At 38.5% G+C, this 23,208-nt stretch overlaps 1 protein-coding gene across 2 annotated transcripts; it reads left to right on the forward strand.

The window, feature by feature from the left end:
- The first annotated feature begins 5,716 nt into the window (after nt 1-5,716).
- On the forward strand, nt 5,717-14,997 carry LNP1 (leukemia NUP98 fusion partner 1). 2 transcript variants are annotated; one of them, XM_079101407.1, is made up of 4 exons: nt 5,717-5,812; nt 5,949-6,137; nt 12,370-12,600; nt 14,587-14,997. In XM_079101407.1, the coding sequence occupies exons 2-4, from the start codon at nt 5,982-5,984 to the stop codon at nt 14,734-14,736; spliced, it is 537 nt and encodes a 178-aa protein (XP_078957533.1). In that variant the 5' UTR covers nt 5,717-5,812; nt 5,949-5,981; the 3' UTR covers nt 14,737-14,997. The 2 variants fall into 2 exon arrangements, with proteins under 2 accessions (XP_078957533.1, XP_078957534.1); XM_079101408.1 differs by lacking the exon at nt 5,717-5,812 and having other exon boundaries at nt 5,830-6,137.
- The last annotated feature ends 8,211 nt before the right edge of the window (nt 14,998-23,208 follow it).

Here is a 23,208-nt window from a genome sequence, read left to right on the forward strand (position 1 = left end):
CACATTTTCATTTCTCTAGGACAAATGCCCAAGTGAAACTTCTGGGTCATATGGTAGACGTATTTTTAATTTTAGAAGAAACTGGAAAACTATTTTCCAAAGTGGCTATAACATTTTTCATTTCCTTTAACAATATGAGTGCTCCAAATTCTTATTTCCTCTTTAGCATTTGATGTTAACACTTTTTAAAAAATGTATCATTTTGACAGTTTTGGAAGTGGTATTATACTGTGGTTTTAACTTTCTTTACCTTATAGCTAATTACTTTGAAAATCTGTTCATTTCCTTATCTTCCATTTGTATATCTTTCTCAGAAAAACATCTTTCAGGTCTTTTGCTCATTTTCCAAATGAATTGTTTGTTCTTTTAATGCTGAATTTTGAGAGTTCTTTATGAATTATAGACTCTGGTCAATTGTCAATTCTAGTCAATTGTAGTTTGTAGATATTTTCCCAAGTCTTTATTTTGTCTTTTCATACCCTTAATAGGATATTTCACAGAGCAAAAGTTTTAAATTCAATGATACATAATTTGTTAACTTTTCCTTTTATGAATTATACTTCAGTTTCGGCTTTAGAACTCTTGACAATTTTTGATCTCAAAGATTTTCTGTACTTTTTTTTCCTAAAAAATTATATTTAAAGTTTTACAGTTTCATTTAAGCCTCTGGTTCATTTTTATTTAAAATTTTTTTATAAAGTATGGTACATAGGTCAAGATTCAGTTTTGAAATTATGAATGTCCAATTGCTCAAGCACCAATTTTCAAAATACTATCTTTCCTGTGTTGAATGTTTTGTATCTTATCTAAATTCCATTGGGCATATATATATGTAGGTCTGTTTGTGGATTGTCCATTGTTTCATTGGCCATTGTGTGTGTCTCTCCATCAGTACCAGAGTCAAAAAGGAAGCTCCCTTTCGTCCTGTGCCCCTGGCAACATCTCCTCTGAGTGTGTCCAGGGATCCTTTAGGGAAAGCAGGTGACTGGGCTCCAAGTGTAGAATGGGGCCTCTTTCATTCCAGGGCTTCCAATATAGGCCAGACAATCTTTCTCCCAGTGCTGAGACTTGACACGTGGTATTGCTGCCCCTTTCATGCTTCATGATTGTTATAAAAACCCTAGCCCAGGAAAGGGGTGGGGAAATCATCTGCCTCTCATGGTTCTAATAAAATGGGCTTAACTCAGAAACAAATAAAATTGAAAGTCTTACTTTTTATCCTGCAAACAAAATCCTTTCTCTTTCCAGGGTCAATATATGTCTTGCTGCTTTGAGAAAATTATTGGTCAAAGATTTAAGGAGTTCCCCTTCCTTCCTGTTTTAGGGGTCTCTAAGACTAACCCTAGGTTTGGTGACTCACTCATTAAAAGGATTCATAGGGCCCAACTTATAATTGTACTGATGGCCAAGATTTATTATGGTGAAAGGATACAGAGCAAAACTAGCAAATATAGATGCATGGGCAGAGTCTAGAAAAAACCTGTCCACCACCTCCAAGAGTCCCTTTCCAGTGCAGTCACATAGGACACGCTTAATTCTTCCAATAATGAGGTCCGACAACATGCACAAGGAAAATTTTTGCCAGGAAGTCTCATCAGATACTCAGTGACTAAAATTTTTATTGGCTACTGGTCATGGAGGTACATTCTACCTGGCTAGCACCAAAATTCTGGACTCTTGGAAGAAAACCAGTTTTTCCACATGTTATGACTTGGATCTTAAATGTCCCCCAAAGGCCATGTGTCAAAGATTTGGTTTCAAGCCTGTGGAGCTATTCGAAAGTGGTGGAAATTTTAGGAGGTGGAGTTCAATGGAATGAAGTTATATCACTGGGGGTGGGCCCTTGAAGGGAATATTGGGATCCTCGCCCCTCCTCCTCTCCCTCTCTTTGCTTTGCAAGAAGGTTTGCGCTCCTTTAACTCTAACTGTGGGCTTTCACCTTTCAAACTATGGGCCCATGTAGATCTTTTCTCCTTTTATCTCAGATGATTTGTCCACAGCAATGGAAAATCAACTGACACGTGGCATAAACCACAAACAGTTTAGGCCACTCTTGTAATTTAGGGAAAGTTGAAACCACCCTCTGAGTTCTCAGATGCCAGAAAGGGCCAACCTTATAAGCAATCCTTTCTAAAAACAGGCAGTTTGGGGTCTATTATTGAAATCCTCCTTTTTTTGTACAGTCCATTTTCTTGACCAGGGCATTTTATAACAAAATTATTATTAGTAGGGCCCCATGTTACAGGATGAAACCAATTTGCAGTATTAACTTCATTTGAATTCTATGAGTCCTGGATTTAGCCAATTAATATAAGTCCCATTAACTGTAAAGGTCAATCTTAGAATGCCATCTGGCTTTCTCAAGTTTTCGTATTAACCATTTCTAACTTGATGAAGCAGCAATTCAGTTCCCTCATAACTCTGTTTAGTGAGTCAAAGCTGACCTGCATGCCTTCTAGGGCCAGGGCAGTCCATGATAGTTTAGGTGCATACCCAAGAACACAATCCCAGGCAGTTCACTTAGAACAGTTAAGTCATCCAGTGAGGACCTGTGACAGTCCAATAAGGCAGGTTAACAGGGCCTCAGTGTGGATTCCCACTGTGCGTCCTCTTATCTGAGGGCTTCTTGTACAGTTCCATGCAGTTCAGTTAGTCCTTGGTTTTAGAAGGACTGTCCAAAGGCAGACAGTTATTATCAGTTTTCTTGTCTATGACATCATTTTATTTGCCTCATGACTATGGACAAAATCTGGGAGAATTCTTGGCAAGTATATGGACCACCCCTGCTGTCTCATAGTCAGCTCTGTTAGGTGTGATCATAGACTCAGCCATCCGTTTGGAGTCCAGAACTCACAGCATGCTGGTATTCAAGAGCAGTCAGGAAAAGCACAGCATAAATGCCCTTTTTCCCCTGCATGTCCCCAGATGCTGGTTTCTTCCCCCCTGTTATTATAAAATCAATGTGTTTCACTTAGATATCGAACTTTTACATTTTTTCTTAATCATTTTTTATTCTCATCTGGATCTTTTATCAGGATGGTTTGGGTGCAAGGGGAACAAAGGAATTTACACAGAGAAATATATATATCAGAAAATATACAATGTATACATGTCAGAAAAAGACATCATGTTCAGGAATTTGTTAGGACAAAATTCTGAATTTTCAAAAACGTTCAGAATGTGCTTATAAAACCTCCACCCTTTTTGTTCTGGTCATTTATCCAGAAAATTTAATCTCATTTTGGGGACAGCTGCATTTAATAATCAACTGCTTAACTAAAGAGAGGGTGAGCAAATTAGTCAGGCTGTCAACCTAATGTTGAAAATTTCAAATAATCTGGAAAGCGGAACACGAGTTAAAACTTGTGAGAGAGTCAAGAGTGCCACCTGTCAGAAGTGGTTGGAGTGACCCCACATCCTTGGTTGTGCTCTTCCTCAACATGACAGAAACACAAATTGAGACAGAATTTTCATGAATGGATTAGTAGCTGTGATCATTAATGTTATGTGTTAGTTTGGTCATAGTTTGGTCTAGATTAAATATCATTTCTGGGTGTGTCTCGGAAGGTGATGATGAGGTCAGCAGTTGAATTGGCGGACTCAGTAACATGGATGGCTCTCCCCAGTGTGAGTAGGCATCATCCAATCCACTAAGAACTTGAACTGAACAAGAGGTGGAGGAAGGAGTAATTTGCCTCTTTTTGTTTGCCTCATTGCTTGCTGGGGCATTTAATCTCATTTTCTCCTGCCATTGAATTTGAATTTACACCACTGGCTCCCCTGACTGTCATGGCTTTGGACTCAGATTGAAATATACCAACACCTGTTTTGGTCCTTCAGGTTGCAAGTTGAAGATCTTGGGATCTCTCAAATTCCATAATTGCACGAGTCAATTCCTCATATTCATATATTCCTTGTCCCTCGTGTGTGTGTGTGTGTGTGTGTGTGTGTGTGTGTGTGTGTGCATGCACATGCTTGTGTGTTGGAACTCTCTGACTCGAGAGTTTCCTGTTCAGTTCAAACTATTCACTTGAGTCCTTGCTTTTAGAAGGATTGCCCAAAGGCAGTCAGTATATTGATTCAATTTCTCTGGAGAACTCTGATTTCTATTGATTCTGTTTTTCTGACCCTGACTAATACAATGTCCTTTTGGAGGTCAATAGAGGAGAGATAGAGGAGAAAGGGAGAAGGAGAACAGGAGGGATAGGGAAAGAACTGGGGAATAAAATCCAAGGGAAGTTATCTAATCTCTTTCTTTAGTATCAAAAACAACCAACAATGATGACGTACAGTTATAATTTTTCCTGGGTCATTGAGAAACGGCCTTCCTCCAATTATTATGAAACTATCACAAAACAGCAAGCATGCATCTCTCTTAAAACAAGTAAAAATGTTGCAAGCCATTTTATGCTTTGGTTACTTTACTTCTTATGTAAGTATAAATTGTGGCACCATGCTCTGGGAATAGTGCATAGTTATCAAGCTTATCATTTTTTCAGCTCCAGGAAGGATTTTCATTTGACAAATCACCAAGAATCTCCTTGTATGAAAATGCAAGCTTTCTCCAAGGTCTCTGGAATACTGGCAGAGAGACTTGCTTCAAACTTGACTGGGCTGCTTAGTTGTAGTTTGACCTTGAACAAGTGATAAGCTACTTGAATCTCAAATTCTTTATCTATAAAATGTGACACAAAATCTCCCAGTGACAGGGTTTTGTTTTGTTTTGGTGCAAAACACTTTCACAGAATAGGGATTTTATTGTGGTATTTTTGTACATGCACATAACATAATTTGATCAGTTTACTTCTCAATGCCTCCCAGAATCGTTATAATGAAAACAGCATTTGTGAAATATTGTAAATACGCAACACAAAATAGAGGCTCCATAAATGTAATATCCTCCTTGCCTTGAAAAAAATGACTGAAGACAGGGATAATAAGTGCCCAGAAGCTTTTTAAAAATAATAGCCCCTACTGGAAACAACCCACAGGAGAGCTCCACGTGACCATCACTGAGTTAAAAAAAAATTGTGGGATGTTCATGCAATTCATTACTATAGCACATGAAGTATTGTTACTGCAGAAGTGTGGAAAAATCTCACTGACAGAATGTTGGATGATACGCAAGTAATAATGATGTACAATACCATTGAAAGAAAGTTTGAGTACAGGCAAAATTAATCTAAGGGGTTGGAAGTCAGAAGTGGCGACATTTTAAAGGGTATGAGGATTGGAAATGGGACAGAGGGAGCCTGATAGGGACCCGGAAGGGTTCTGTCTTAACCTGCGTCATGGTTGGTAATACAGGGCATACATAGTAAAATTCATCAAGTCGTGTACTTCAGATTTGTACTTTTTACATGTGTATTATTTATAGTGGTTCACACACATATGTAATTCTTCAATACAAAATTGCTTGCTTTGACATAAGAGCTAGATTTGCTGTTAATATCTATTTGATTTATTAGGAGAATATCCAGCTCTAGAAATGGGATGCCAACAGCTGGCTACCTTGCAAGCTGCAGTCAGACTGTCCTTTGAATGTGGCCCCATTTCAGTGCTGGCCTGGCATATTATGAGAGTCATGCTTCATCATCATTGACAGCTGGAGATGCCATCACATGCCATTGGCAGCAAAGCACAGAGAAAACCAGGCAGTGGACTGTGCTTTCTACCCTTAGGCTGAGAGGCACAAACCCCAGCAATGGGAGGATTAAAAACCTCTCAATTAAAAAAGACGAGGGGGAGGGGAGTGTGGGCTGCACAATTTATAAATAGACATTGCCCAAGGCTGCCTGATGATGAAGTGGTTGTTAGTAAACCTTTCTCCTTTAAGGATGCCATTATCAGAGACCATTTAAAAATATCAGCTTCATTTTTGTCTTTTGGGGGAGATCCTGGGTTTCAAGTCAGCCCTCTTAGGTGATATTTCTCTCTGTTGGATTTAGGGACAGGACTTCCATGTTTTGAATCATCTTTAAATGGAGCACAAAGATGATGAGGATGATGATGTGTCTTTTGCCAAATGGATGAGCAGCTTCTGGGGTCACAGCTGGAGAGAGGAGAATGACAGAGGACTCCGGGAACACCACCGACCACAAGATGCCAGCTACAGGAAAACCTCCCTGCCCTGCCCAGTGAGTCGTTATCATGGAACCAGGGGAGAGGTGGAATGGGGAGGGGATTTCTCTTAGAGAATTTTTCGAATCTTTATTCATACCCACAAAAATCCCTTTTATCATTTCATCTTGTTATTTAAGTGACCTGATTTTTATCTATTTGGCAATAGTGATCTAAGATATCTTTCACTGCTCTTCAGAGCTCCTGATAAGCCTGACATAAACCCACTGCGTGACAGAATTCAAGGCAAAGGAAAAGAAACTTGATGTTATAATTAGTCTATGTAACACTGTCAATCAACATGTGATGTCTACTAGTCACTTTGAAATACAAAAAGTAACTCCCCTATTTGGTGCCATGACCTCTGAGGTGCTGGGGTTCCATGTGACAAATCACTGCCATTGATATATGTGATATACTTTTTCTGGTGGTTTCCATTTGGTTTTCTCACAAGACCAGGAGCTCAAACCCCCTGTCCTCAGCCCTGTTTTCCCAGGCCTAGGCAGAGAACCAGGTGTCTGGTAAATGAGAGGTTAGCAGGGAAGCTGCTTCGAGGGGTTGGGTGGCCTTGCCAGGTGTGGGCTCAAAACAGGTATCAGAGCGGGCAGGTGTCCTGCCCTCTGTGGTGCTGTAAGACTCCACAGTAGACACGTATGTCCTCTGCCTCACTGTTATACAGCAATAATACAGTTTCTCTCTTTCCGAGTCACTTAGAATTCCAGCCTCAGAGACTGCTCCCTAACCCCTGCTTCTGCCATCCCCAGAACCATACATTTAGGGGTAAATTTACTTGATTTAATTTTAGTTTCAGGATTCCAAGATGCATGATGACTGAGTTGTATTAATATATGCACAGGACCTCTTTTGGTGCCAGTGGTCTGTAACTTGGAAATGAGACCTTTTTGAGACCTCCTACCAAATGCATATTTGAGGGCCAAAGGGCAAGTGTCAGCATGTCTTTGTGCTTCTGATTCCTTAAGTGAAGAATATTGAATTGGGTGCTCTCTGAAAAATCTTCCAGCTTTAACTTTCCCTGATTCTGTTATAAACAATATACCTGCTTATCATGCTTTCATTTAATCTAAATATAATTAAATGTTCCACACCTAGCAAGCTGTCCATAACATGTGAAACAGGAGTATGGAGAGACTTTAGTTTCTAGATGTGAGAACAGGCATAAAGGGAAAAACTATGATTTACTCTTTATCACAACAGCGCCTTATAGCCACAGGAGAAACAAAAATAAAGGAAGAAACATGGTTTACAAAATAAAATGTCTGGAATAAACTTTAGCACCTATCAAATTTTAACTCAGATAATACACCCTATTTAGAGATTTCACTTTAGTTTGCAATATTGTTTGCCTTACGCTCTTAGGAAATAGCAGATTTTGTTTGTATAATGTTTCTAAATAGTGTCCATTAGACATCTTTGCTCATTTATCTTAATATGTTTTGAATATCTGAGTCAACAATGAATTTTATAATTATCAGCCTAACATGCATATGTTTATTTAGTGAGACAAAATATGGAAAAAAAATTACAATCTGAATAGAGAAGAGAACGTAGAAACATAGAACACAAATAAGAGGAGACAGAGGTGGTATGCACAAAGTCCTGGAAAACAGGGAGTCTGATTCTGCTTTTCCTATCTGCTTATCCTATGCATTTGGAAACTGAATCTGTACTTGGATATTTATCTTTTCATATCTCTAAATGTGCTCAAATTTTTCTTGTTTTGGAGATCTGAGAAAAATTCAGTTTTCAATTTTTGTGTTTTACTTTGAGCTCAATGAAAAATAACTTGAAAAGAAACAGTTACTTTTCTTTTTTCTTCTCTGTCCATTGCTTCAATCTAAGGTCATTCCCTCTCTAAATATTAATCTATTGATATTACACCTATTAATATCACATTCATAGGAAGCAAAGAGTTTCTCCCTTCTTGCCTGTTTTAAATATGTTTTCTAATGTGTCTTTATCAGTCTTATGATCAGCATTAATTCAGTTAACATATTTATTGAGCCCTCATTATATGCCAGGCATCGTGCCAGATACAATGGGATTATAGGGTAAAAGAAGACATACACGATCCCCATGCCTGTGTAAGTTTTAATCTAGTGGAAAATACAAATTGACAGAATGAAGTATTGTAACAAGGGGTAAAGTTTAGTCCTTCTCGAAGAACACCATTTTCATCTGTGATTGTTGATTTAAAGTGAATAAAGAAATCTTGCTTTTTTTGTCCTGTTGTCCTAGGTGGACAAAAAATTAATGTGAATTCTCTCTTGACTATTGAATATATCTGCCTTCCCTCTCTTTTATCATACAAATACAAAACCTAAGTAAACGTTTCCATATCATTTATTCATTTTTCTCATTGAAATGCAGTTTTTAAAAAATTTTTATTGTAAATAAATGGGATACATGTTGTTTCTCTGGTTGTACATGAAGTAAAGGCATACCATTTGTGTAATCATACATTTACATAGGGTAATGGTGTTTGATTCATTCTGTTATTTTTTCCTCCCCCCCACCCCTCCCACCCCTCTTTTCCCTCTATACAGTCCCTCCTTCCTCCATTCTTGCCCCCCTCCCACCCTCCATTATGTGTCATCATCCACTTATCAGCAAGATCATTCATCCTTTGGTTTTTTGAGATTGGCTTATCTCACTTAGCATGATATTCTCCAGTTTCATCCATTTGCCTGCAAATGTCATAATTTTGTTATTCTTTATGGCTGAGTAATATTTCATTGTATATATATAGATATACAACAGTTTCTTTATCCATTCATCAATTGAAGGACATCTAGGTTGGTTCCACAATCTGGCTATTGTGAATTGAGCAGCTATGAACATTGATGTGACTGCATCTCTATAGTATGCTGATTTTAAGTCCTTTGGGTATAGTCCAAGGAGTGGGATAGCTGGGTCAAATAGTGGTTCCATTCCAAGCTTTCTGAGGAATCTCCATACTAGAAATACAGTTTTAATACTTTAGTCAATTCACCTTTCTAGTCATTGCCTCCTTCAACTTAACCTGGTTCTTTGAACATTGCTGGTGTTAAGGGAGGTTTATGCCAAAAGAAAGAGCTCTTTGAGGAGAAGCTGAATTCATTGACCTGGGGCTTGGCAACTTCAAACAGACCCTCTCAGTGCTGCTTTGGGCTCCAGGGTAGGTATAGTCTGTGCTTGCCCACATGGAATAATTTGAGGGGAAACAAAATAAGTCTCTACCTACATTCAAGATTGCTTCTTTTTTTTTTTTAAATTATACTTCCCCATTTAATAATCTCTCCCTCCACAGTCTCAATTTAAAGCAGTGAAAGATATTTTTAATTTTAATTTTTATCCCTGATTGACCTGAGGTAGCTACACATTCTCATTTCTACAGTATGTCACCATAGGAGTGTTTCCTTTGCAGTTGTTTGCTATAGGGATGAGTTGGCCACCTTAAAGAATTTCTCACAAACCTAGAGAGAGAAGGCATACTATAGCATTTTATACTTGATAGTGAGTGGCTTCTTGTATTCCAGATTAGACTTGTATTTAACTTTTTGCTTTTAAGATGCAGGGTCTTGCTGTGTTGCCCAGGCCAACCTTGAACTCCTAGGTTCAAGTATTCCTCCCACCTCAGCTTCCTGAGTATCTGGGACCACAGGCCTGCACCACTGCACAGGGATATATTTATATTTAATTTTAACAAAGCACTACCTTAGTCCTTAAGTAACAATGGGATTTCAGTGACATTTCTCTGGGGGAGCTTTTAGATTGATGTTGTATGGACTTTTCTGTCTTTTACAAGGTGCTAATGTGGAGGAGCAGGTATAGAACTCTGATGGAGTTAAGAGCAGGACTTGGTAGCCAGTCTCCCACATTCTTCATGTACTAGTACCATGACTCTGATAAGCATAAGCAAATTGCTTAATCTCTCTCTGCCTCAAATTCCCCATATTTAAGTGAAATGGAGACAAAGTAGTATGACAATTGTATTGTGAAGATTCAACGAGGAATGTATAGAAAGTGCTCAGGACAGTGCCTGCTACCTCTTATTATTATTAGTCACCGATGTTTAAACTTGGAAAGTTTTTTCCAGATGCTTTTAGTTAATTACTGGGTAAAGTTCTAGAGCTTTTCATTTTATCTTTCCCTCATTATTGTTTTTAAAATATATTCTTTTACTTTTAATTGACTTAATAATTGAATAGTCTGGGAGTAGAGTTCAGTAGTAGAGCATATTCTTAGTACGTATGAGGCCCTGGGTTCAATTTCTAGTACCATGAAAAAAATTTTATGAATTCATGGGGTAGAATGTGATATTTAAATACATGTACACAATGTATACTGACCATATAAGATTACGTGACATAAACATTCCCTCAAACATCTATCATTTCATTGTGTTAGGAACATTGAAGATCCTCTGTACTAGCTATTTTGAAATATACAATTTAATTGTTGCCAAAGACAGTTATTCTACTGTGCTATTGAACACTGTAAGTCATCCCTCCTATCCGACAGCACGGCCTTCACTACCTTTAATGTTTCTCTTACATTACAATGGGAAGATAGTTGGTAATTTTATATGAAAGGTTGTCATTTGGTACATGCTTCCCAGATTAATATGTTGAAGCCCTAATCCTCAATGTCATGTTTTTAGAGGTGGGGCCTTGGGGAGATACCTAAGGTTAGATGAAATCATGAGGGTTGGGTCCTGATCTGATGGATTGGTGACCTTATAAGAAGAGGCACCAGAGAGCTAGGGCCAGAGAGCTGGCTGAATGGCTTGTTTACTTCCTCATTATTTCTGTCTATTAATGCACCCATGGTTTCCCATCTTCCCAAACTCATACCTGGTCACCTTTTCATTTTGTACCTCATTTGGCATCACCCCACCCTTTCAGTAACATGGCATCCCTGGTCTTTCTTTAGTCAGTGCGTCCACCCTACTGCCCAGCACAGGCACTAACCTGGGCGGCCCTCCCAGCCACAGCCTCATCCACCCCTTCACCTCCCAAATCTCTAAGAAAATTGTTGATTCCAAGATGAAGTCCCTCTGTCACACCTGGACAAAATTCACAGCTGGGGAAGCATGAGGGTGGGAGCTGATGCTCTGCCTGTGTGAGATAAGAACTATTTCAAGGACTTCCTCAAAAAACAAAACAAAACAACAAACAACAACAACCAGAGAACCTTCATACCCAACATGCTTGGCACATCTCACACAGACACACATTTCTGTAACATAGTTTATCTTTAACATTCTTTAACTACAATTCAGACAAGATGCTTTCCCTGCAATGGCACCTCCACCAATAAGCTACTGCCTCCCTCCTGGTCTAGAAGACCAGTGATGGACTTGGTATCTAAACAACTTACATGAATTTCTCCCTTTTTGCTAATAAAATATTTTCTTACTTTTCTCCCTTTGGGTGCACCTTTGGCTTGCCATCCGGTGCATTCCAGATTAAAATCCCTGAATGTATAAATTCTTTATACTTGAAGAATGAAGAAGTAAACAAAAATGTTTAAATCACTCTAGCAGAAAGATCAAAGGGAAAACAAGAGGGTGCAGTGACAGAAGCAAGGAAAAAGTGTTTCTAGCGACCCCTATGGGCCACTATGTAGAACACCAGACAATGATCAAGACAAAGACCAAAAAATGCACAGCATTTGGCAAAATGAAGACCAGTATCCTGATGCAAAAGTTACGTAGGGACTTTCTATGTTCTGCTGCTCTTCCATTTGTGATTTTAACATTGTTGTCATTGTGTTATTTGATCTCTGTCTGTGTGTGAGATGTACTTATATTCAAGATATTTATTAAACAATAATATAGTCACTGTTTTTTTAGTTTTTGTCTAATGCTTAATTTTATGTTGCTTTTGATACACATTAACTTTTTAATATAAATTCTATTTTTTCTTATAACTCTTCCATTTTTCTTTTACTTAGAAATTACACAAACATTATGGAATTTTAAAAATGTTTATGGCTTAACTAGAAATGTTTAAAAATCATTGGTAGAGTGGTAAGCAATTAAACTGGTCTTGGGATGTCCTATTTAATAGTTTAACCAGTTGATTCTGCTGTTTCATTCTAGGAGAAAAATCTTACTGATCAAGAAAATTAAAAATTTCAGTTAAATATTAGATATGTTTATTAGTAGTTAGTTTATGGGCATCCTGTGGCTGTGCTAATATTGTACATTCTCTTTATATTATAAAAATTTTAATTCTATATCCCCAGTTTCCTATGCTTCCCAGAATGACATCATGTGACCACCAGCCTCGAAGGCATTCTCATGAGGATCAGAAATTCCGAAACTGCACTCACATGCGATATTACAGGAAATGCTCAGTGGATGGATCACTCAAGGAGTCACTGGAATCAAAAGGAAGTTCTCATTCCAAAATTCAGGAGTTTTCAGAGTCCTTTGAACAGCAACTGTGCATTAAAACCAAACGCTCTGTCTCTTTGGTATGTAACAGAGCTAGGGCACATTTAAGCCACCTGGGAAGGAAACCCAGAGGTTTTGGCATCCTCAAGTTGGAGGAGCACAAATTTAACTTCTCCATTTACAGCTTGGTAATAAGATCTATGAAAACAATGCCCAGTTTATCATAACTAATTTAAAATTGAGTATTTTATATCAATTTTAAGGAGTATATTATAAATTTTGTTAGTATAAAATTAAAATTTTAAAACATATTCCTTTAAAATTTTTCTGATATAACAATCCACACACTTTTCTAAAGCTAGCTACAATAAACAATGGGGTTTGCCAGTGAATTTTAAAATGTATATAATTATTCTCTAAGGTATTTTCTCTAGCACCCCACTCAAAGGATACCAAAATATAGGAATGTTAAAGTCCCTTATGCAACATGGAGTATTATTTGCATATAACCTCCATATACTTTTTATCTATATACTTTACATTCTCCCATATACTTTAAATTATCTCTAGTTTTCTTATAAAATTTAATACAATGTAAATGCTATGTAAATAGTTGTTATATTGATTAGGGAATAATGACAAGAAAAATAAGGTCTGTACTACATATTCAGTACAGACACCATTTTGTTTTCTGTTTTTTTTTATCCTCAGTTGGTTGGATCCACAGATATTAACCCCACCGATAGGGAGAATTGACTACATCATCTTTTGTTTGGGGACCAAATGAATACTAATGTGTTGATTTAAATTTTTACATATCTGAACATTGAAAAGAGCCAGAAACTGCTTTTGCGGCCTAATCATGTCCAACAATGTTAATTCTTTCACTTCCCCAGTCCAATTTTGTATTTTATTTAGAGACAGGGTCTCACTGAGTCAATTAGTACCTCATTTTTGCTGAGGCTGGCTTTGAACTTGCAATCCTCCTGCCTCAGCCTCCAGAGCCGCTGGGATTACCTATTTGTTTTTTTTTTTAAATAGAAGCATACATAGATATCATGACCACATTTATCAAAGTTATTTTTGCACAGTAATTCCTTTCAAAGGAACTCCCCAACCATCAAAACTGAAGAATCTCTCTTTTTTGGGGCTGGGGATGTAGCTAGCTCAGTGTGGAGTGCTTGCAAGCACATGTGGGGCATTGGGTTCCATCCTTAGGATCACATAAAAATAAATGGATACAAAATAATGGTATTTTGTCCATCTACAACTAAAAAACATATATATTAAAACATAAATGAATAAAACAATAGAGATATTGTGTCCATCTACAACTAAAATATTAAAAAAAAATCTCCCCTTCTTCATAGTTCCCTGTCACATATCACATCACGCTGTTGTAGTTACGATTTCACTTATCATCTTTAGCTTTATCATATTTAGCCTGATGGTCTATCTCCCCTCACCACCTCGTTGGAATACTTAGAAGGTAGTCTCTCCATTTAGTACTGTATCTTCTAATCTGACAACAACACTGTGGTGTTCAATAAATCAGTGAAAAAATGTGGACCCCCAAAACCTATCCCATGGGCAACTTATTGGGGAATGCTAACCTGGCTGGATGTTATTTCTCAACAATTCATTTTTCACACAATCCTCATATTAAATTTAGTGCAAACCCTAATATGAATGTAATATAAGGAAATGAACACAGGGAAGTTAGAATCATTCCATGTGCACTCTTGTTTTCCTTATCCAAAAAAACTCTGGGACACTATTAATTTACATTCTTTAGCTTTGGCATGTCAGAGCACATGGTCACACGCAGGTTGGCATCCTCTCAGACCAGCAGTGATACTCAAGACCCTGTAGTCCTTCTCTTTATAACTAAAATCTTCCACAATATGATGATTGGGGTTATGCTGATTTGTTACTAGACACTAAGAACTGCACATCCGCTACAGGATCAGGGCTTTCCTCACGTCTGGCTGTTGGGAGGAACGGGGCAGGGGCTCAGCATGGAGCTGCTGGTGTATCTCTTCCCTTTCCTGATCCTTCTCTTTCAGGGACCTGAGAGCAGAAAGGAGAGAAACGAGAAAGAATGTAAGAGGATGGAGATAAGATCCCGCAAGAAGCTGGAGGACAGAAGGAACTCAGCCAAGGAAGAACACCAAGAGGCATCCATGGCCACCCTGGTTGAAAAAGGGTCCAAGTAGTCCTTTATTCCTACATCACCATGACAGATGCCACTGGTTGTTTTGAGCCCAGTTCACCATTTCAGGAGGGCAGGATGGCAGTCGTAAAAGGGCATCCCAGATGCTGAGTGACAGAGGTGGGTGGTTGGAACGGGGGTTCCTCAAGACGACTTGCGTCACCCTCCAACTGCTTGTGGCATCTTACTCAAGTGTAATCTGCTTTCTTGCCTTTTCATGGGAATAAAAGAATAAAAGGTATTTTAAAATAAAGTAATTTCTGAAAATGCAAAAGATCTTTAACAAGCTACCCACACATCTTCACCAACTCTTCTTCCATGACAACCTTGCAATTCATCTTAAATAAAAGTCATTGGTGTGACTCTTCAGGTTTACTTCCTTTTAGAAGTAATTATGTAAGTATGTCTAATGGCCATCATTTAAGGAGAACTGGTAATTAGCATGCCAAGTGTTACCATGAATGCTTTAATGTATTACCTAAAATAATCTTTTCCACTCTGAAGTGTGTTAGTCAGGTTTCTCCAGAGAGACAGGATATAGAGAGTGAAATATCTGAGATGAATGTATTTGGGGAATTGGCTCACATGATTACAGAGGCTGAGAAGTTCCATGATGGACTGTCTGTGAGCTGGAGAACCAGGGAAGTGAGTACTGTGGCTCAGGCCAGGTCCAAAGGCCTCAGAAACAGGGAAGCAGCTGGTGTAAATTCTCTTTTTGTGCCAAGGCTGAAGTCATGAGAACCTGTGGACAGGGGATTGTGCAGGTCCCTGATGCCACAAGCTGGAGAACCTGGAGTTCTGGTGTCAAAGGGCTTGAGAAGAAGGATGTCCCAGCTAGAGAGAGATTGCTTTTCCTTTGCCTTTTTGTTTATCGGGGCCTTCAGCCAATTGGAAGGTGCCCACTCACATTGAGTGACGGAAGATCCTCCTCCCCACTCAGTCCAGTGACTCAAATGCCAATGACTTCCAGAAACACCTGCACAGGTACACCCAGAAGAAATGCTTTGCTGGGATTTGGGTATCCCTCAATCCAGTCAAGTTGACGCTAAATATTAACCATCACAGATCTATTCTTCTCTTTACCTTCTGCTTGAGAAAAGTGCAGTACAGAAAAGTTCTGAGCCTGCAGATGTGGTGGCAAGGTCAGGGCCAGAGCCATTCTTTCACTTTGATACCAAAACTCATGTTCCTCATACAGGACCTCCATTTCTCCTAAGAAGTGGATGTGACTTAATATGTGATGTGTACGTGATTGACGAGATGTTAGTGAGAAAAGCAGGAGTGGATAGGTTAAAATTTTGAATACATGAGCGTATTGAAGACCGATTATTTGAGGTCAGTTTTGTGCTCTAGGTTTTACTTTATAAGACCATATTCTGTTACCAGTCTCCACACCCCCACAAAGAAGGGACTGGAACTCTCATACTTAGCCTGTTTATTCTTTGTCTTGGATCTTCAAATACCCATGGGTAACTCAGTTCTTCATTTTGTGAAGAAGAAAATCTCCCACATATACTTCTCATAACTAGTACTGTCACTGATTGCTACTGCAAGACACTAACCTTTACATAGACAGTAGAAAGAAGAGGGAAAGGGAAGAGTCCTAAGAAAAGAATAGTACAAGAGAAGTAAAATACCAATTATCTTGACTGGAATCATTTTGATTTCTATACAAACTGTACCTGCATTCATTCTGGACTGATATTTCCATGTGATCTTTTTAACACAATATTATGCTTTTTCATACATATAATGAAATATGAGTGCAGACTATGATATGGTGACTTTTTCCTGTCCATTGCCACCATTAACTAGGAGGATGGGAGTGGTCCTCCCTGTGCAGAATTCATGGGTAAGAAAGTTGTTTCTCTGCCCTGGCTTTGAGTACTTTGCAGACTAGATAGCCATGTTTCAAATCTGGCGACAGTTTTCTCGTCTACTTTGGTTTCTGGAGAGGTGTGGGGAGAGGTGAAAAGTTAGAAGCTTAGATGAGTCTCTTTGGCCCAGAGGATGACTGAGTGAGTCAGTAACCACCTTCTACTCCAACTTGGATACCTGTGGATTCATCCTATTCGTAGACTCATGGAAAACTCATGATTAGGAATTTTACAAATGTTTCATCAAACTGGAATAAAGTCATTTTCAACACACATTCAAGACCATAGTATGTATAGGCAAGGGGACACTCTTAAAATAAAAGGTCTAGTTTTTTTTTGTCATTTCTGTGTCACAAAACACTGTCTCTTACAATCAAAAATTCAGATTAAGAAAAAGAATAAAATTCAAATTCTGTTAGTCTGCCTACTTGGAGAAAATGTGGTTAATATCTTGGTGTAAGTTCTTCCATAATGTCATCTGTGTGTTCACATGTACATACTTCTACATAAAACACTTTTTTTCAGTCATGTCTCTTTTTAGTTAATACATTATTAACATCTTTTCAGATCAATGAAATAGTTTATTGAATAATTTCTAAGGCTCCTTTTCAATAGCCTCTGACATCATAAAAACCTTTCCTCATACCAATAAATACCAACCTTTTCATGCAATAGATACCACCTTCGCTATCTTCCCTCAAAGAAAACTTCTCGAGGATTTTTTTTTTTTTTTTTTTTTTTTTTTTTGTGCTGGAAATTGAAAAACATTCTATCCAGGCAAACATTCTATCACTGAAGTACAGCCTAACCCACCCTGTCAATTTGAAGTCTGCTGAAATGTGATTTTTATCCTTACTCTGTAGAAACTATTCTCTTCAAAGTCACTCATAACCTCCTTATGGTCAAATTTTGCAAAAACATCACTGTACTTTCCCTGCTTGACTTTCCTTGCTTGACTTTCTGGAAGCATACTTGACTTAGTCTTGAAGTTCTTTCTTTGGTTGTTGAGGATCATGTTCTCCTGGGTCTCCTTGTGCCTCTCTGATCCCGCTCAGTCTTTGGAGAAGGGTCCATATGTCTTAGGTAGTAGTTTTCTTCTGTCCTCTGCCTCAGCACTTGTCTTACTCTCTTCATTCTCTCTCGTCAATCTCAGACCTTCCCATGGGATCATATGTATCGATGATTCCCATCAAGCCCTCTGGTGTAGATGTCTCCTGAGCACTAGGCTCATGAATTAACTGTCCCTGGAACATATAATCATTTGTAGGCTTCATGGCATCTCAAACTCATCTTTTGAAAGCAAACTTTTATTTCTTGCTGTGTTGGTCAGATTTCTATCACGGTGACAAAATGTCTGCAATAGACCAACAGAGAGAGGCAAGTATTATTTTAGACTCACCATTTCAGAGGTTTTAGTTCATGGTTTCTTGGCTCTGTCACTTTGGGCCTGTGGGAGGTAAACATCAGGGTGGGGAGCATGTGGCAGAGCAAACTTCGCACTTCACAGCAGCTGCGAAGTAGAGAAAAAGGAGCAGAGTTGGGGGAGGTCCCAATATAACTTTCATGCACGTGCTTCCAGTGACCTATGAAGGCCAACTTAGCCCACTGCCTATGTTTCTACCATCTTCAATAGTACTTCCAGCTGGGGAATCAAGCCTTTCACACACAAGTTCAGATTCAAAGTATCACACTTGCCCTGACTATTCTTTATTTGCCCCTGTGCTCTCCATTTTGATGGATGCATCACTTAATGCTATCTCAAGTATGCACCTACTTGAGTTTAAAGCTACTTCCACTCCGCTTCTCTGATTCTACATCCAGTTAACCATCACTTCTGCTTATTTTGCATCTAAATGTCACTTGGATTTACCCAGTTCCATCCATTCTCATAGCTACTATGGGGTATCAGATCCTTGACATCTCACTTGTTTTTGATGAAAGAAACAATAAATATTTTTATATAACTCAAAATATATTATTAAAATTAATTTTATCTTTTATAGAGGAGGCTACTATAAAATTAATAATTACATATGCACCTCACATTTTATTTCTACGAGGCAGCAGTGATCTATATATACCCTGGGTAACTCTCAATCCTCTTTTTTTAGGTCTCTTGAATTTACTTTTTAAGTTTTATTTACCTTTAAAATGTATTGGAATTTGATAAATCCAAGGTGTTATTTGGGGTTAATTGGCTTATGAATTTTAAGTAAAGTTTATTATACCTTAATTTGTCCTCCCCCTGCCCTCCCTCCCACCCTTCCTTTTTTCCTTCTTTTCTTCTCCAAGTACAAATGTTCTTGCATGTTCATGTTCTCTTCTGTAATGCAGTGTATCTCATGTAAGTTTTATCATATAGTGTGTTTCGTAACATGTATGTCTTCCCATCTAGGCTGTGAATTCTTAAGTGGCAGAGACCACATCTTAATCATGTCTGCATTCCCCCAACCCAAAAGGTGTTTATTGCACAGTAGTGACTCAATAGCTTGAAGATATAACTGTAAACAAACAGAGTCCTGAAACTTGAATTCATTCTATTTCAGGCAAGACACTGTCATTTATTACTTTATTTAGAATGAAAAATCGGATCTAGTTAATATTTTATCTTAATATAAGTAAAATGTAAACCATTTTTACTTATAAAATAACTGTTTAATCTCCATTCAAATAATGCAGAAGCATATAAAATAAAAAATGACAGTCCCCCAGAAAAGTCAAGTGTGGGAATTAGGAACTTCAGTTCCACATTAGGGTCACAGCACTGTCGTTACTGTACCCTAGGGGGCAGTCTTAAGCTGATGTTTGGACAGGTAATGCAGGACTAGTCTCAGTGCTTGACCAAAGACAAAATCATTATTATTGTTTTCAAATAGAAAGGCGCATTTCATATAGAAATTATCAGAGGTGGATTAAACAAATGAAATGTTTGATAATTTTTATGACTTATCAAAGCATTTAATGGTACACATGAAGGAAGATGTCAAACTGGCTATCTCTGTTGGGAACGAAAGGACAAGAACTTAAACTACTGTGCAGTTAGTTGACTTTTTATGATAATGGGAAATTTTAGACTGGCAAAGGGAAGGGCTATAAATTCTAATTTTCTGTTTTGGGGCTTTTTTTTTTTTTTTCTTTTTACTCAGATGTGTAATGTGCTGACATCCTAACAATTTACAGGGAGGCACATGTCATACAATGGTATGAACACCCAATCATCACGCTAATGAACTAAAAAGGACCTGTCTTTGAAATTTTCAAGATCCTAACTTTGGATTGTGTTTCTCTGTTTTGGCTGAATTCCTGCTGTAACTTTGGAGCCAGTGATGATGTAATTGCCTGAACACAGTTTTTCCCCACCTTCAGGTGTGAATATGTTCACCAATAGTGAACTGCAAAACCTCTCTATTTTCCACAGTTTGTGCATACATATGTGTCCAGCAGCTCTTGGTTGGCTTGGATCCCAGTGCCAGTCAAACCTAACTGGAATAGAATCTGCCTTGGTTCATGATTTCTGAGTCTCTCTCCTAACTACTAATTGCCAGGATTCATTTATTCATTGTCAACAAAGATAGAACTTTCTTGATTGCCTGCAATGTGATAGGGATACAGCAATGAGCAAAATAGTCAAGAGCCCCTGTCTTCAAAAAGTGTAGTAAATACAAATTAAAGAAACATGCTGCATAACATCATGAAGAATGAAAACCATTTAGGAGGATAGAGTTGATGAGAATAGTCATCTACATGGGGTTTCCAAAAACAAAACAAAACAAAACAAAACAAAACACTAATGAGAAGACATTTGAACTGAAGTATGAATGAAATGAGGGGAAGGAGTCCCAGGCAGAGATGCAGCAGTGCAAAGCCTGGCTTCCATTTGCAAATAACAAGGTTTCATGCAGGAAAGGAGTGAAGGACAGGGGTATAGTGGAAAATGAGGTTGGAAAGTGCTAAGGCCAGATCATCTGTGGTATAGTTGGCTGTTGTTCTAAGGTGCCATGGGAGCTGTAAGAAGGTGTTGAGCAGGTAAGTCACGTTGTCTGACTTAATGGAAGATACACAGAAAGCAACATTGCCATCCACTTCAGGCACACTATCATGCTGCTTTTCCAAGTTCCATCTGTTAGCTGTAGCTCTGTGGCTGTGTGGTTAAGAAGAGTTTCTTGAAGTTGGAAGAACGTATAAGTGCCCTGATTCCAGGTTGAGAATATCTTCCTGTCAAACAGCATGGTGCAAGAGTAGGGTTGTTGAATGAATGAAAGAATGGATGCACAAAGCAAGAGTTGGGAAGTGGAAAATCAGACACTTTGACTCTACCTGAAGTCCACATGCCCTCACCCTGGGTACTGATGATCAGTAAAGCCATTTCCTAGGTATTATCAGCGCCCTGAAGCACAGGTTTCCTCTCCACTTCACTAACCCATGGATATTTACCGAGGGTGGCATGTACTGCAGTGTTAATAGATGCTGTGGGGGACACCAGGATAGGTGAGAAACAGTCACTGCCCTCAAGAAGCTTTAATTTTAGTTGGAAAAATAGTCATATACTCAAAAATTGTGCTTAAATTGGCATTTTGACTGAGTCACCAAGATATAGGAAGTGCTGCATACCAAAATCAGAAGTTTTGCAAAATGAATGAAAGACCTAAATGACAGACCTGAAACTATGAAACTCTTGGAAGAGAACATAGAGGAAATGCTCCTGGATGTTGGTCTTAGCAATGGTCTTTGTGGATATCGCACCAGAACGATGGGTTACAAAAGCAAAAATGAAAACAAACAAACAAACATGACTACAATAAATCAAAGAGCTTTTGCTGAACGAAGGAAACAATTAGCAAAATAGAACTGCAGTCTGTGAGTTGAGAAAAAATTATTTGTCAATCATGTATCCAATAAGGGGTTAGCAGCCATATGGAGAGGACCGTGTAGAGGAAGTGAGGGTGTTCTCTTGCCAATAGTCATGGAGGAACCGAGGCTCTCATTCCAAAAGCCTGTGAAGAACTGAATCCTGACAACAGTCAGGTGAACCTGGAAGCGAATCCTTCTCCAATTGTGTTTCACAAGCCTCCACTGTGCCTGAAATCTTGATCGCAGCCTTGTGAGAGCAAAAGAAGACCCAGTTAAGGCAAGCCAGGTCTCCTGACCCACAAAACTGTCAAATGATATATGTATGTGGTTTCAAACTGAAAAAGGACTTAATATCCAAAATTTATTTAAAAACTAATGTAACTCAGTAGTAGACAAATGATCCAATTAAAAATATGGGTCAAGGACCCAACTAGATATTTCTCCAAAGAAAACATAAAAATGGTCAATATGTGTATGAAAAGGCATTCAATATCATTAATCACTAGGTAAATGCCAATCACAAAACTACTACAAGATATCACTTCACACCCTTTAGAATGGCTATTATCAAAAAGTCAAAAGATAATAAGTGTTAGCAGGGGTATGGGGAAAAGGAAACCCTTGTACACTATTAGTAGGACTGTAGATTGGTGTACTCACTGTGGAAAACATGGAGGTTTCCAAAGAAATTAAAAATGAAATTTCTACATGACTCAGCAATCCCTGCTCTGGGTGCATATCCAAAGAAAATGAAATCAGCACCTTGTAAAGACATGTACATTCCCATGTTCACTGTAGCATTATTCACAGTTGCCCAGGTGTAGAAACAATCTGTTGACAGATAAGAAAGACAGATTAAGAAATTATGGAAAATATATACAATTGAATATTATTCAGCCTTAAAAAAGATTTTACTGTTTACCACACATGGATAAAACTGGAAGACACTATATTAAGTGAAATAAAGGAGACTGTTATGGGTTGATTTTAGGTGTCCCCCAAAAGCTGATGTGTGAGACAGTGCAAGAATATTGAGAGGTGAAATGATTGGGTCATAAAAGCCTTAACAAAATCAGTGAATTAATCCCCTGATAAGATAAACTGAGTGGTAACTGCAGGCAGGTAGGTTGTAGCTGGAGGAAGTAGGCATTGAGGTCATGAATTTGGGGTATACATTTGTATCTGGCAAGTGGAGATCCCTCTGTCTCTCTGCTTCCTGATCATCATGTAAGCTACTTCCCTCTGCCATTGTCCTCCACCAAAATGTTCAGCCTCACCTTGAGCCCCGAGGAATGGAGCCGGCTGTCTATGGCCTGACACCTCTGAATCTGTGAGTCCCCAAATAAACTTTTCATCCTCTAAAATTGTTTTCATCAGGTCTTTCAGCCACAGGGGCAAAAAAAGTCAACTAAAACAGAGATACCGTATGAAAAACATTGCAGGATCTCACACATATGTGGAATCTAAGAAAAGAAAAAGTCTAACATAATGTGTTAGATTTTCATCTGTTTGACAAAACACCTGAGATAAACGACTTTAAAGGAGAAGAGATTTAGTATGGCTCATAGTTTGAGAGTTTTCTTTCAGTTCATGGTCACTTGGCCCTGTGGCTTTGGACCTGTGGTGAGGCAAACATCATGGCAGGGAGTGCCATGGGGGAGCAAGGCTGTTCACCTCATGGTGGCCAGGAAACCAAAGGAGAGGACAGAGCCAGGGACCCAACAGTCCCTTCAGGTTCACACTCCTAA

The sequence above is a fragment of the Sciurus vulgaris genome, assembly GCF_902686455.1.
Source record: "Sciurus vulgaris genome assembly, chromosome: 10".
In the NCBI taxonomy this organism is placed as follows: Eukaryota; Metazoa; Chordata; class Mammalia; order Rodentia; family Sciuridae; genus Sciurus; species Sciurus vulgaris.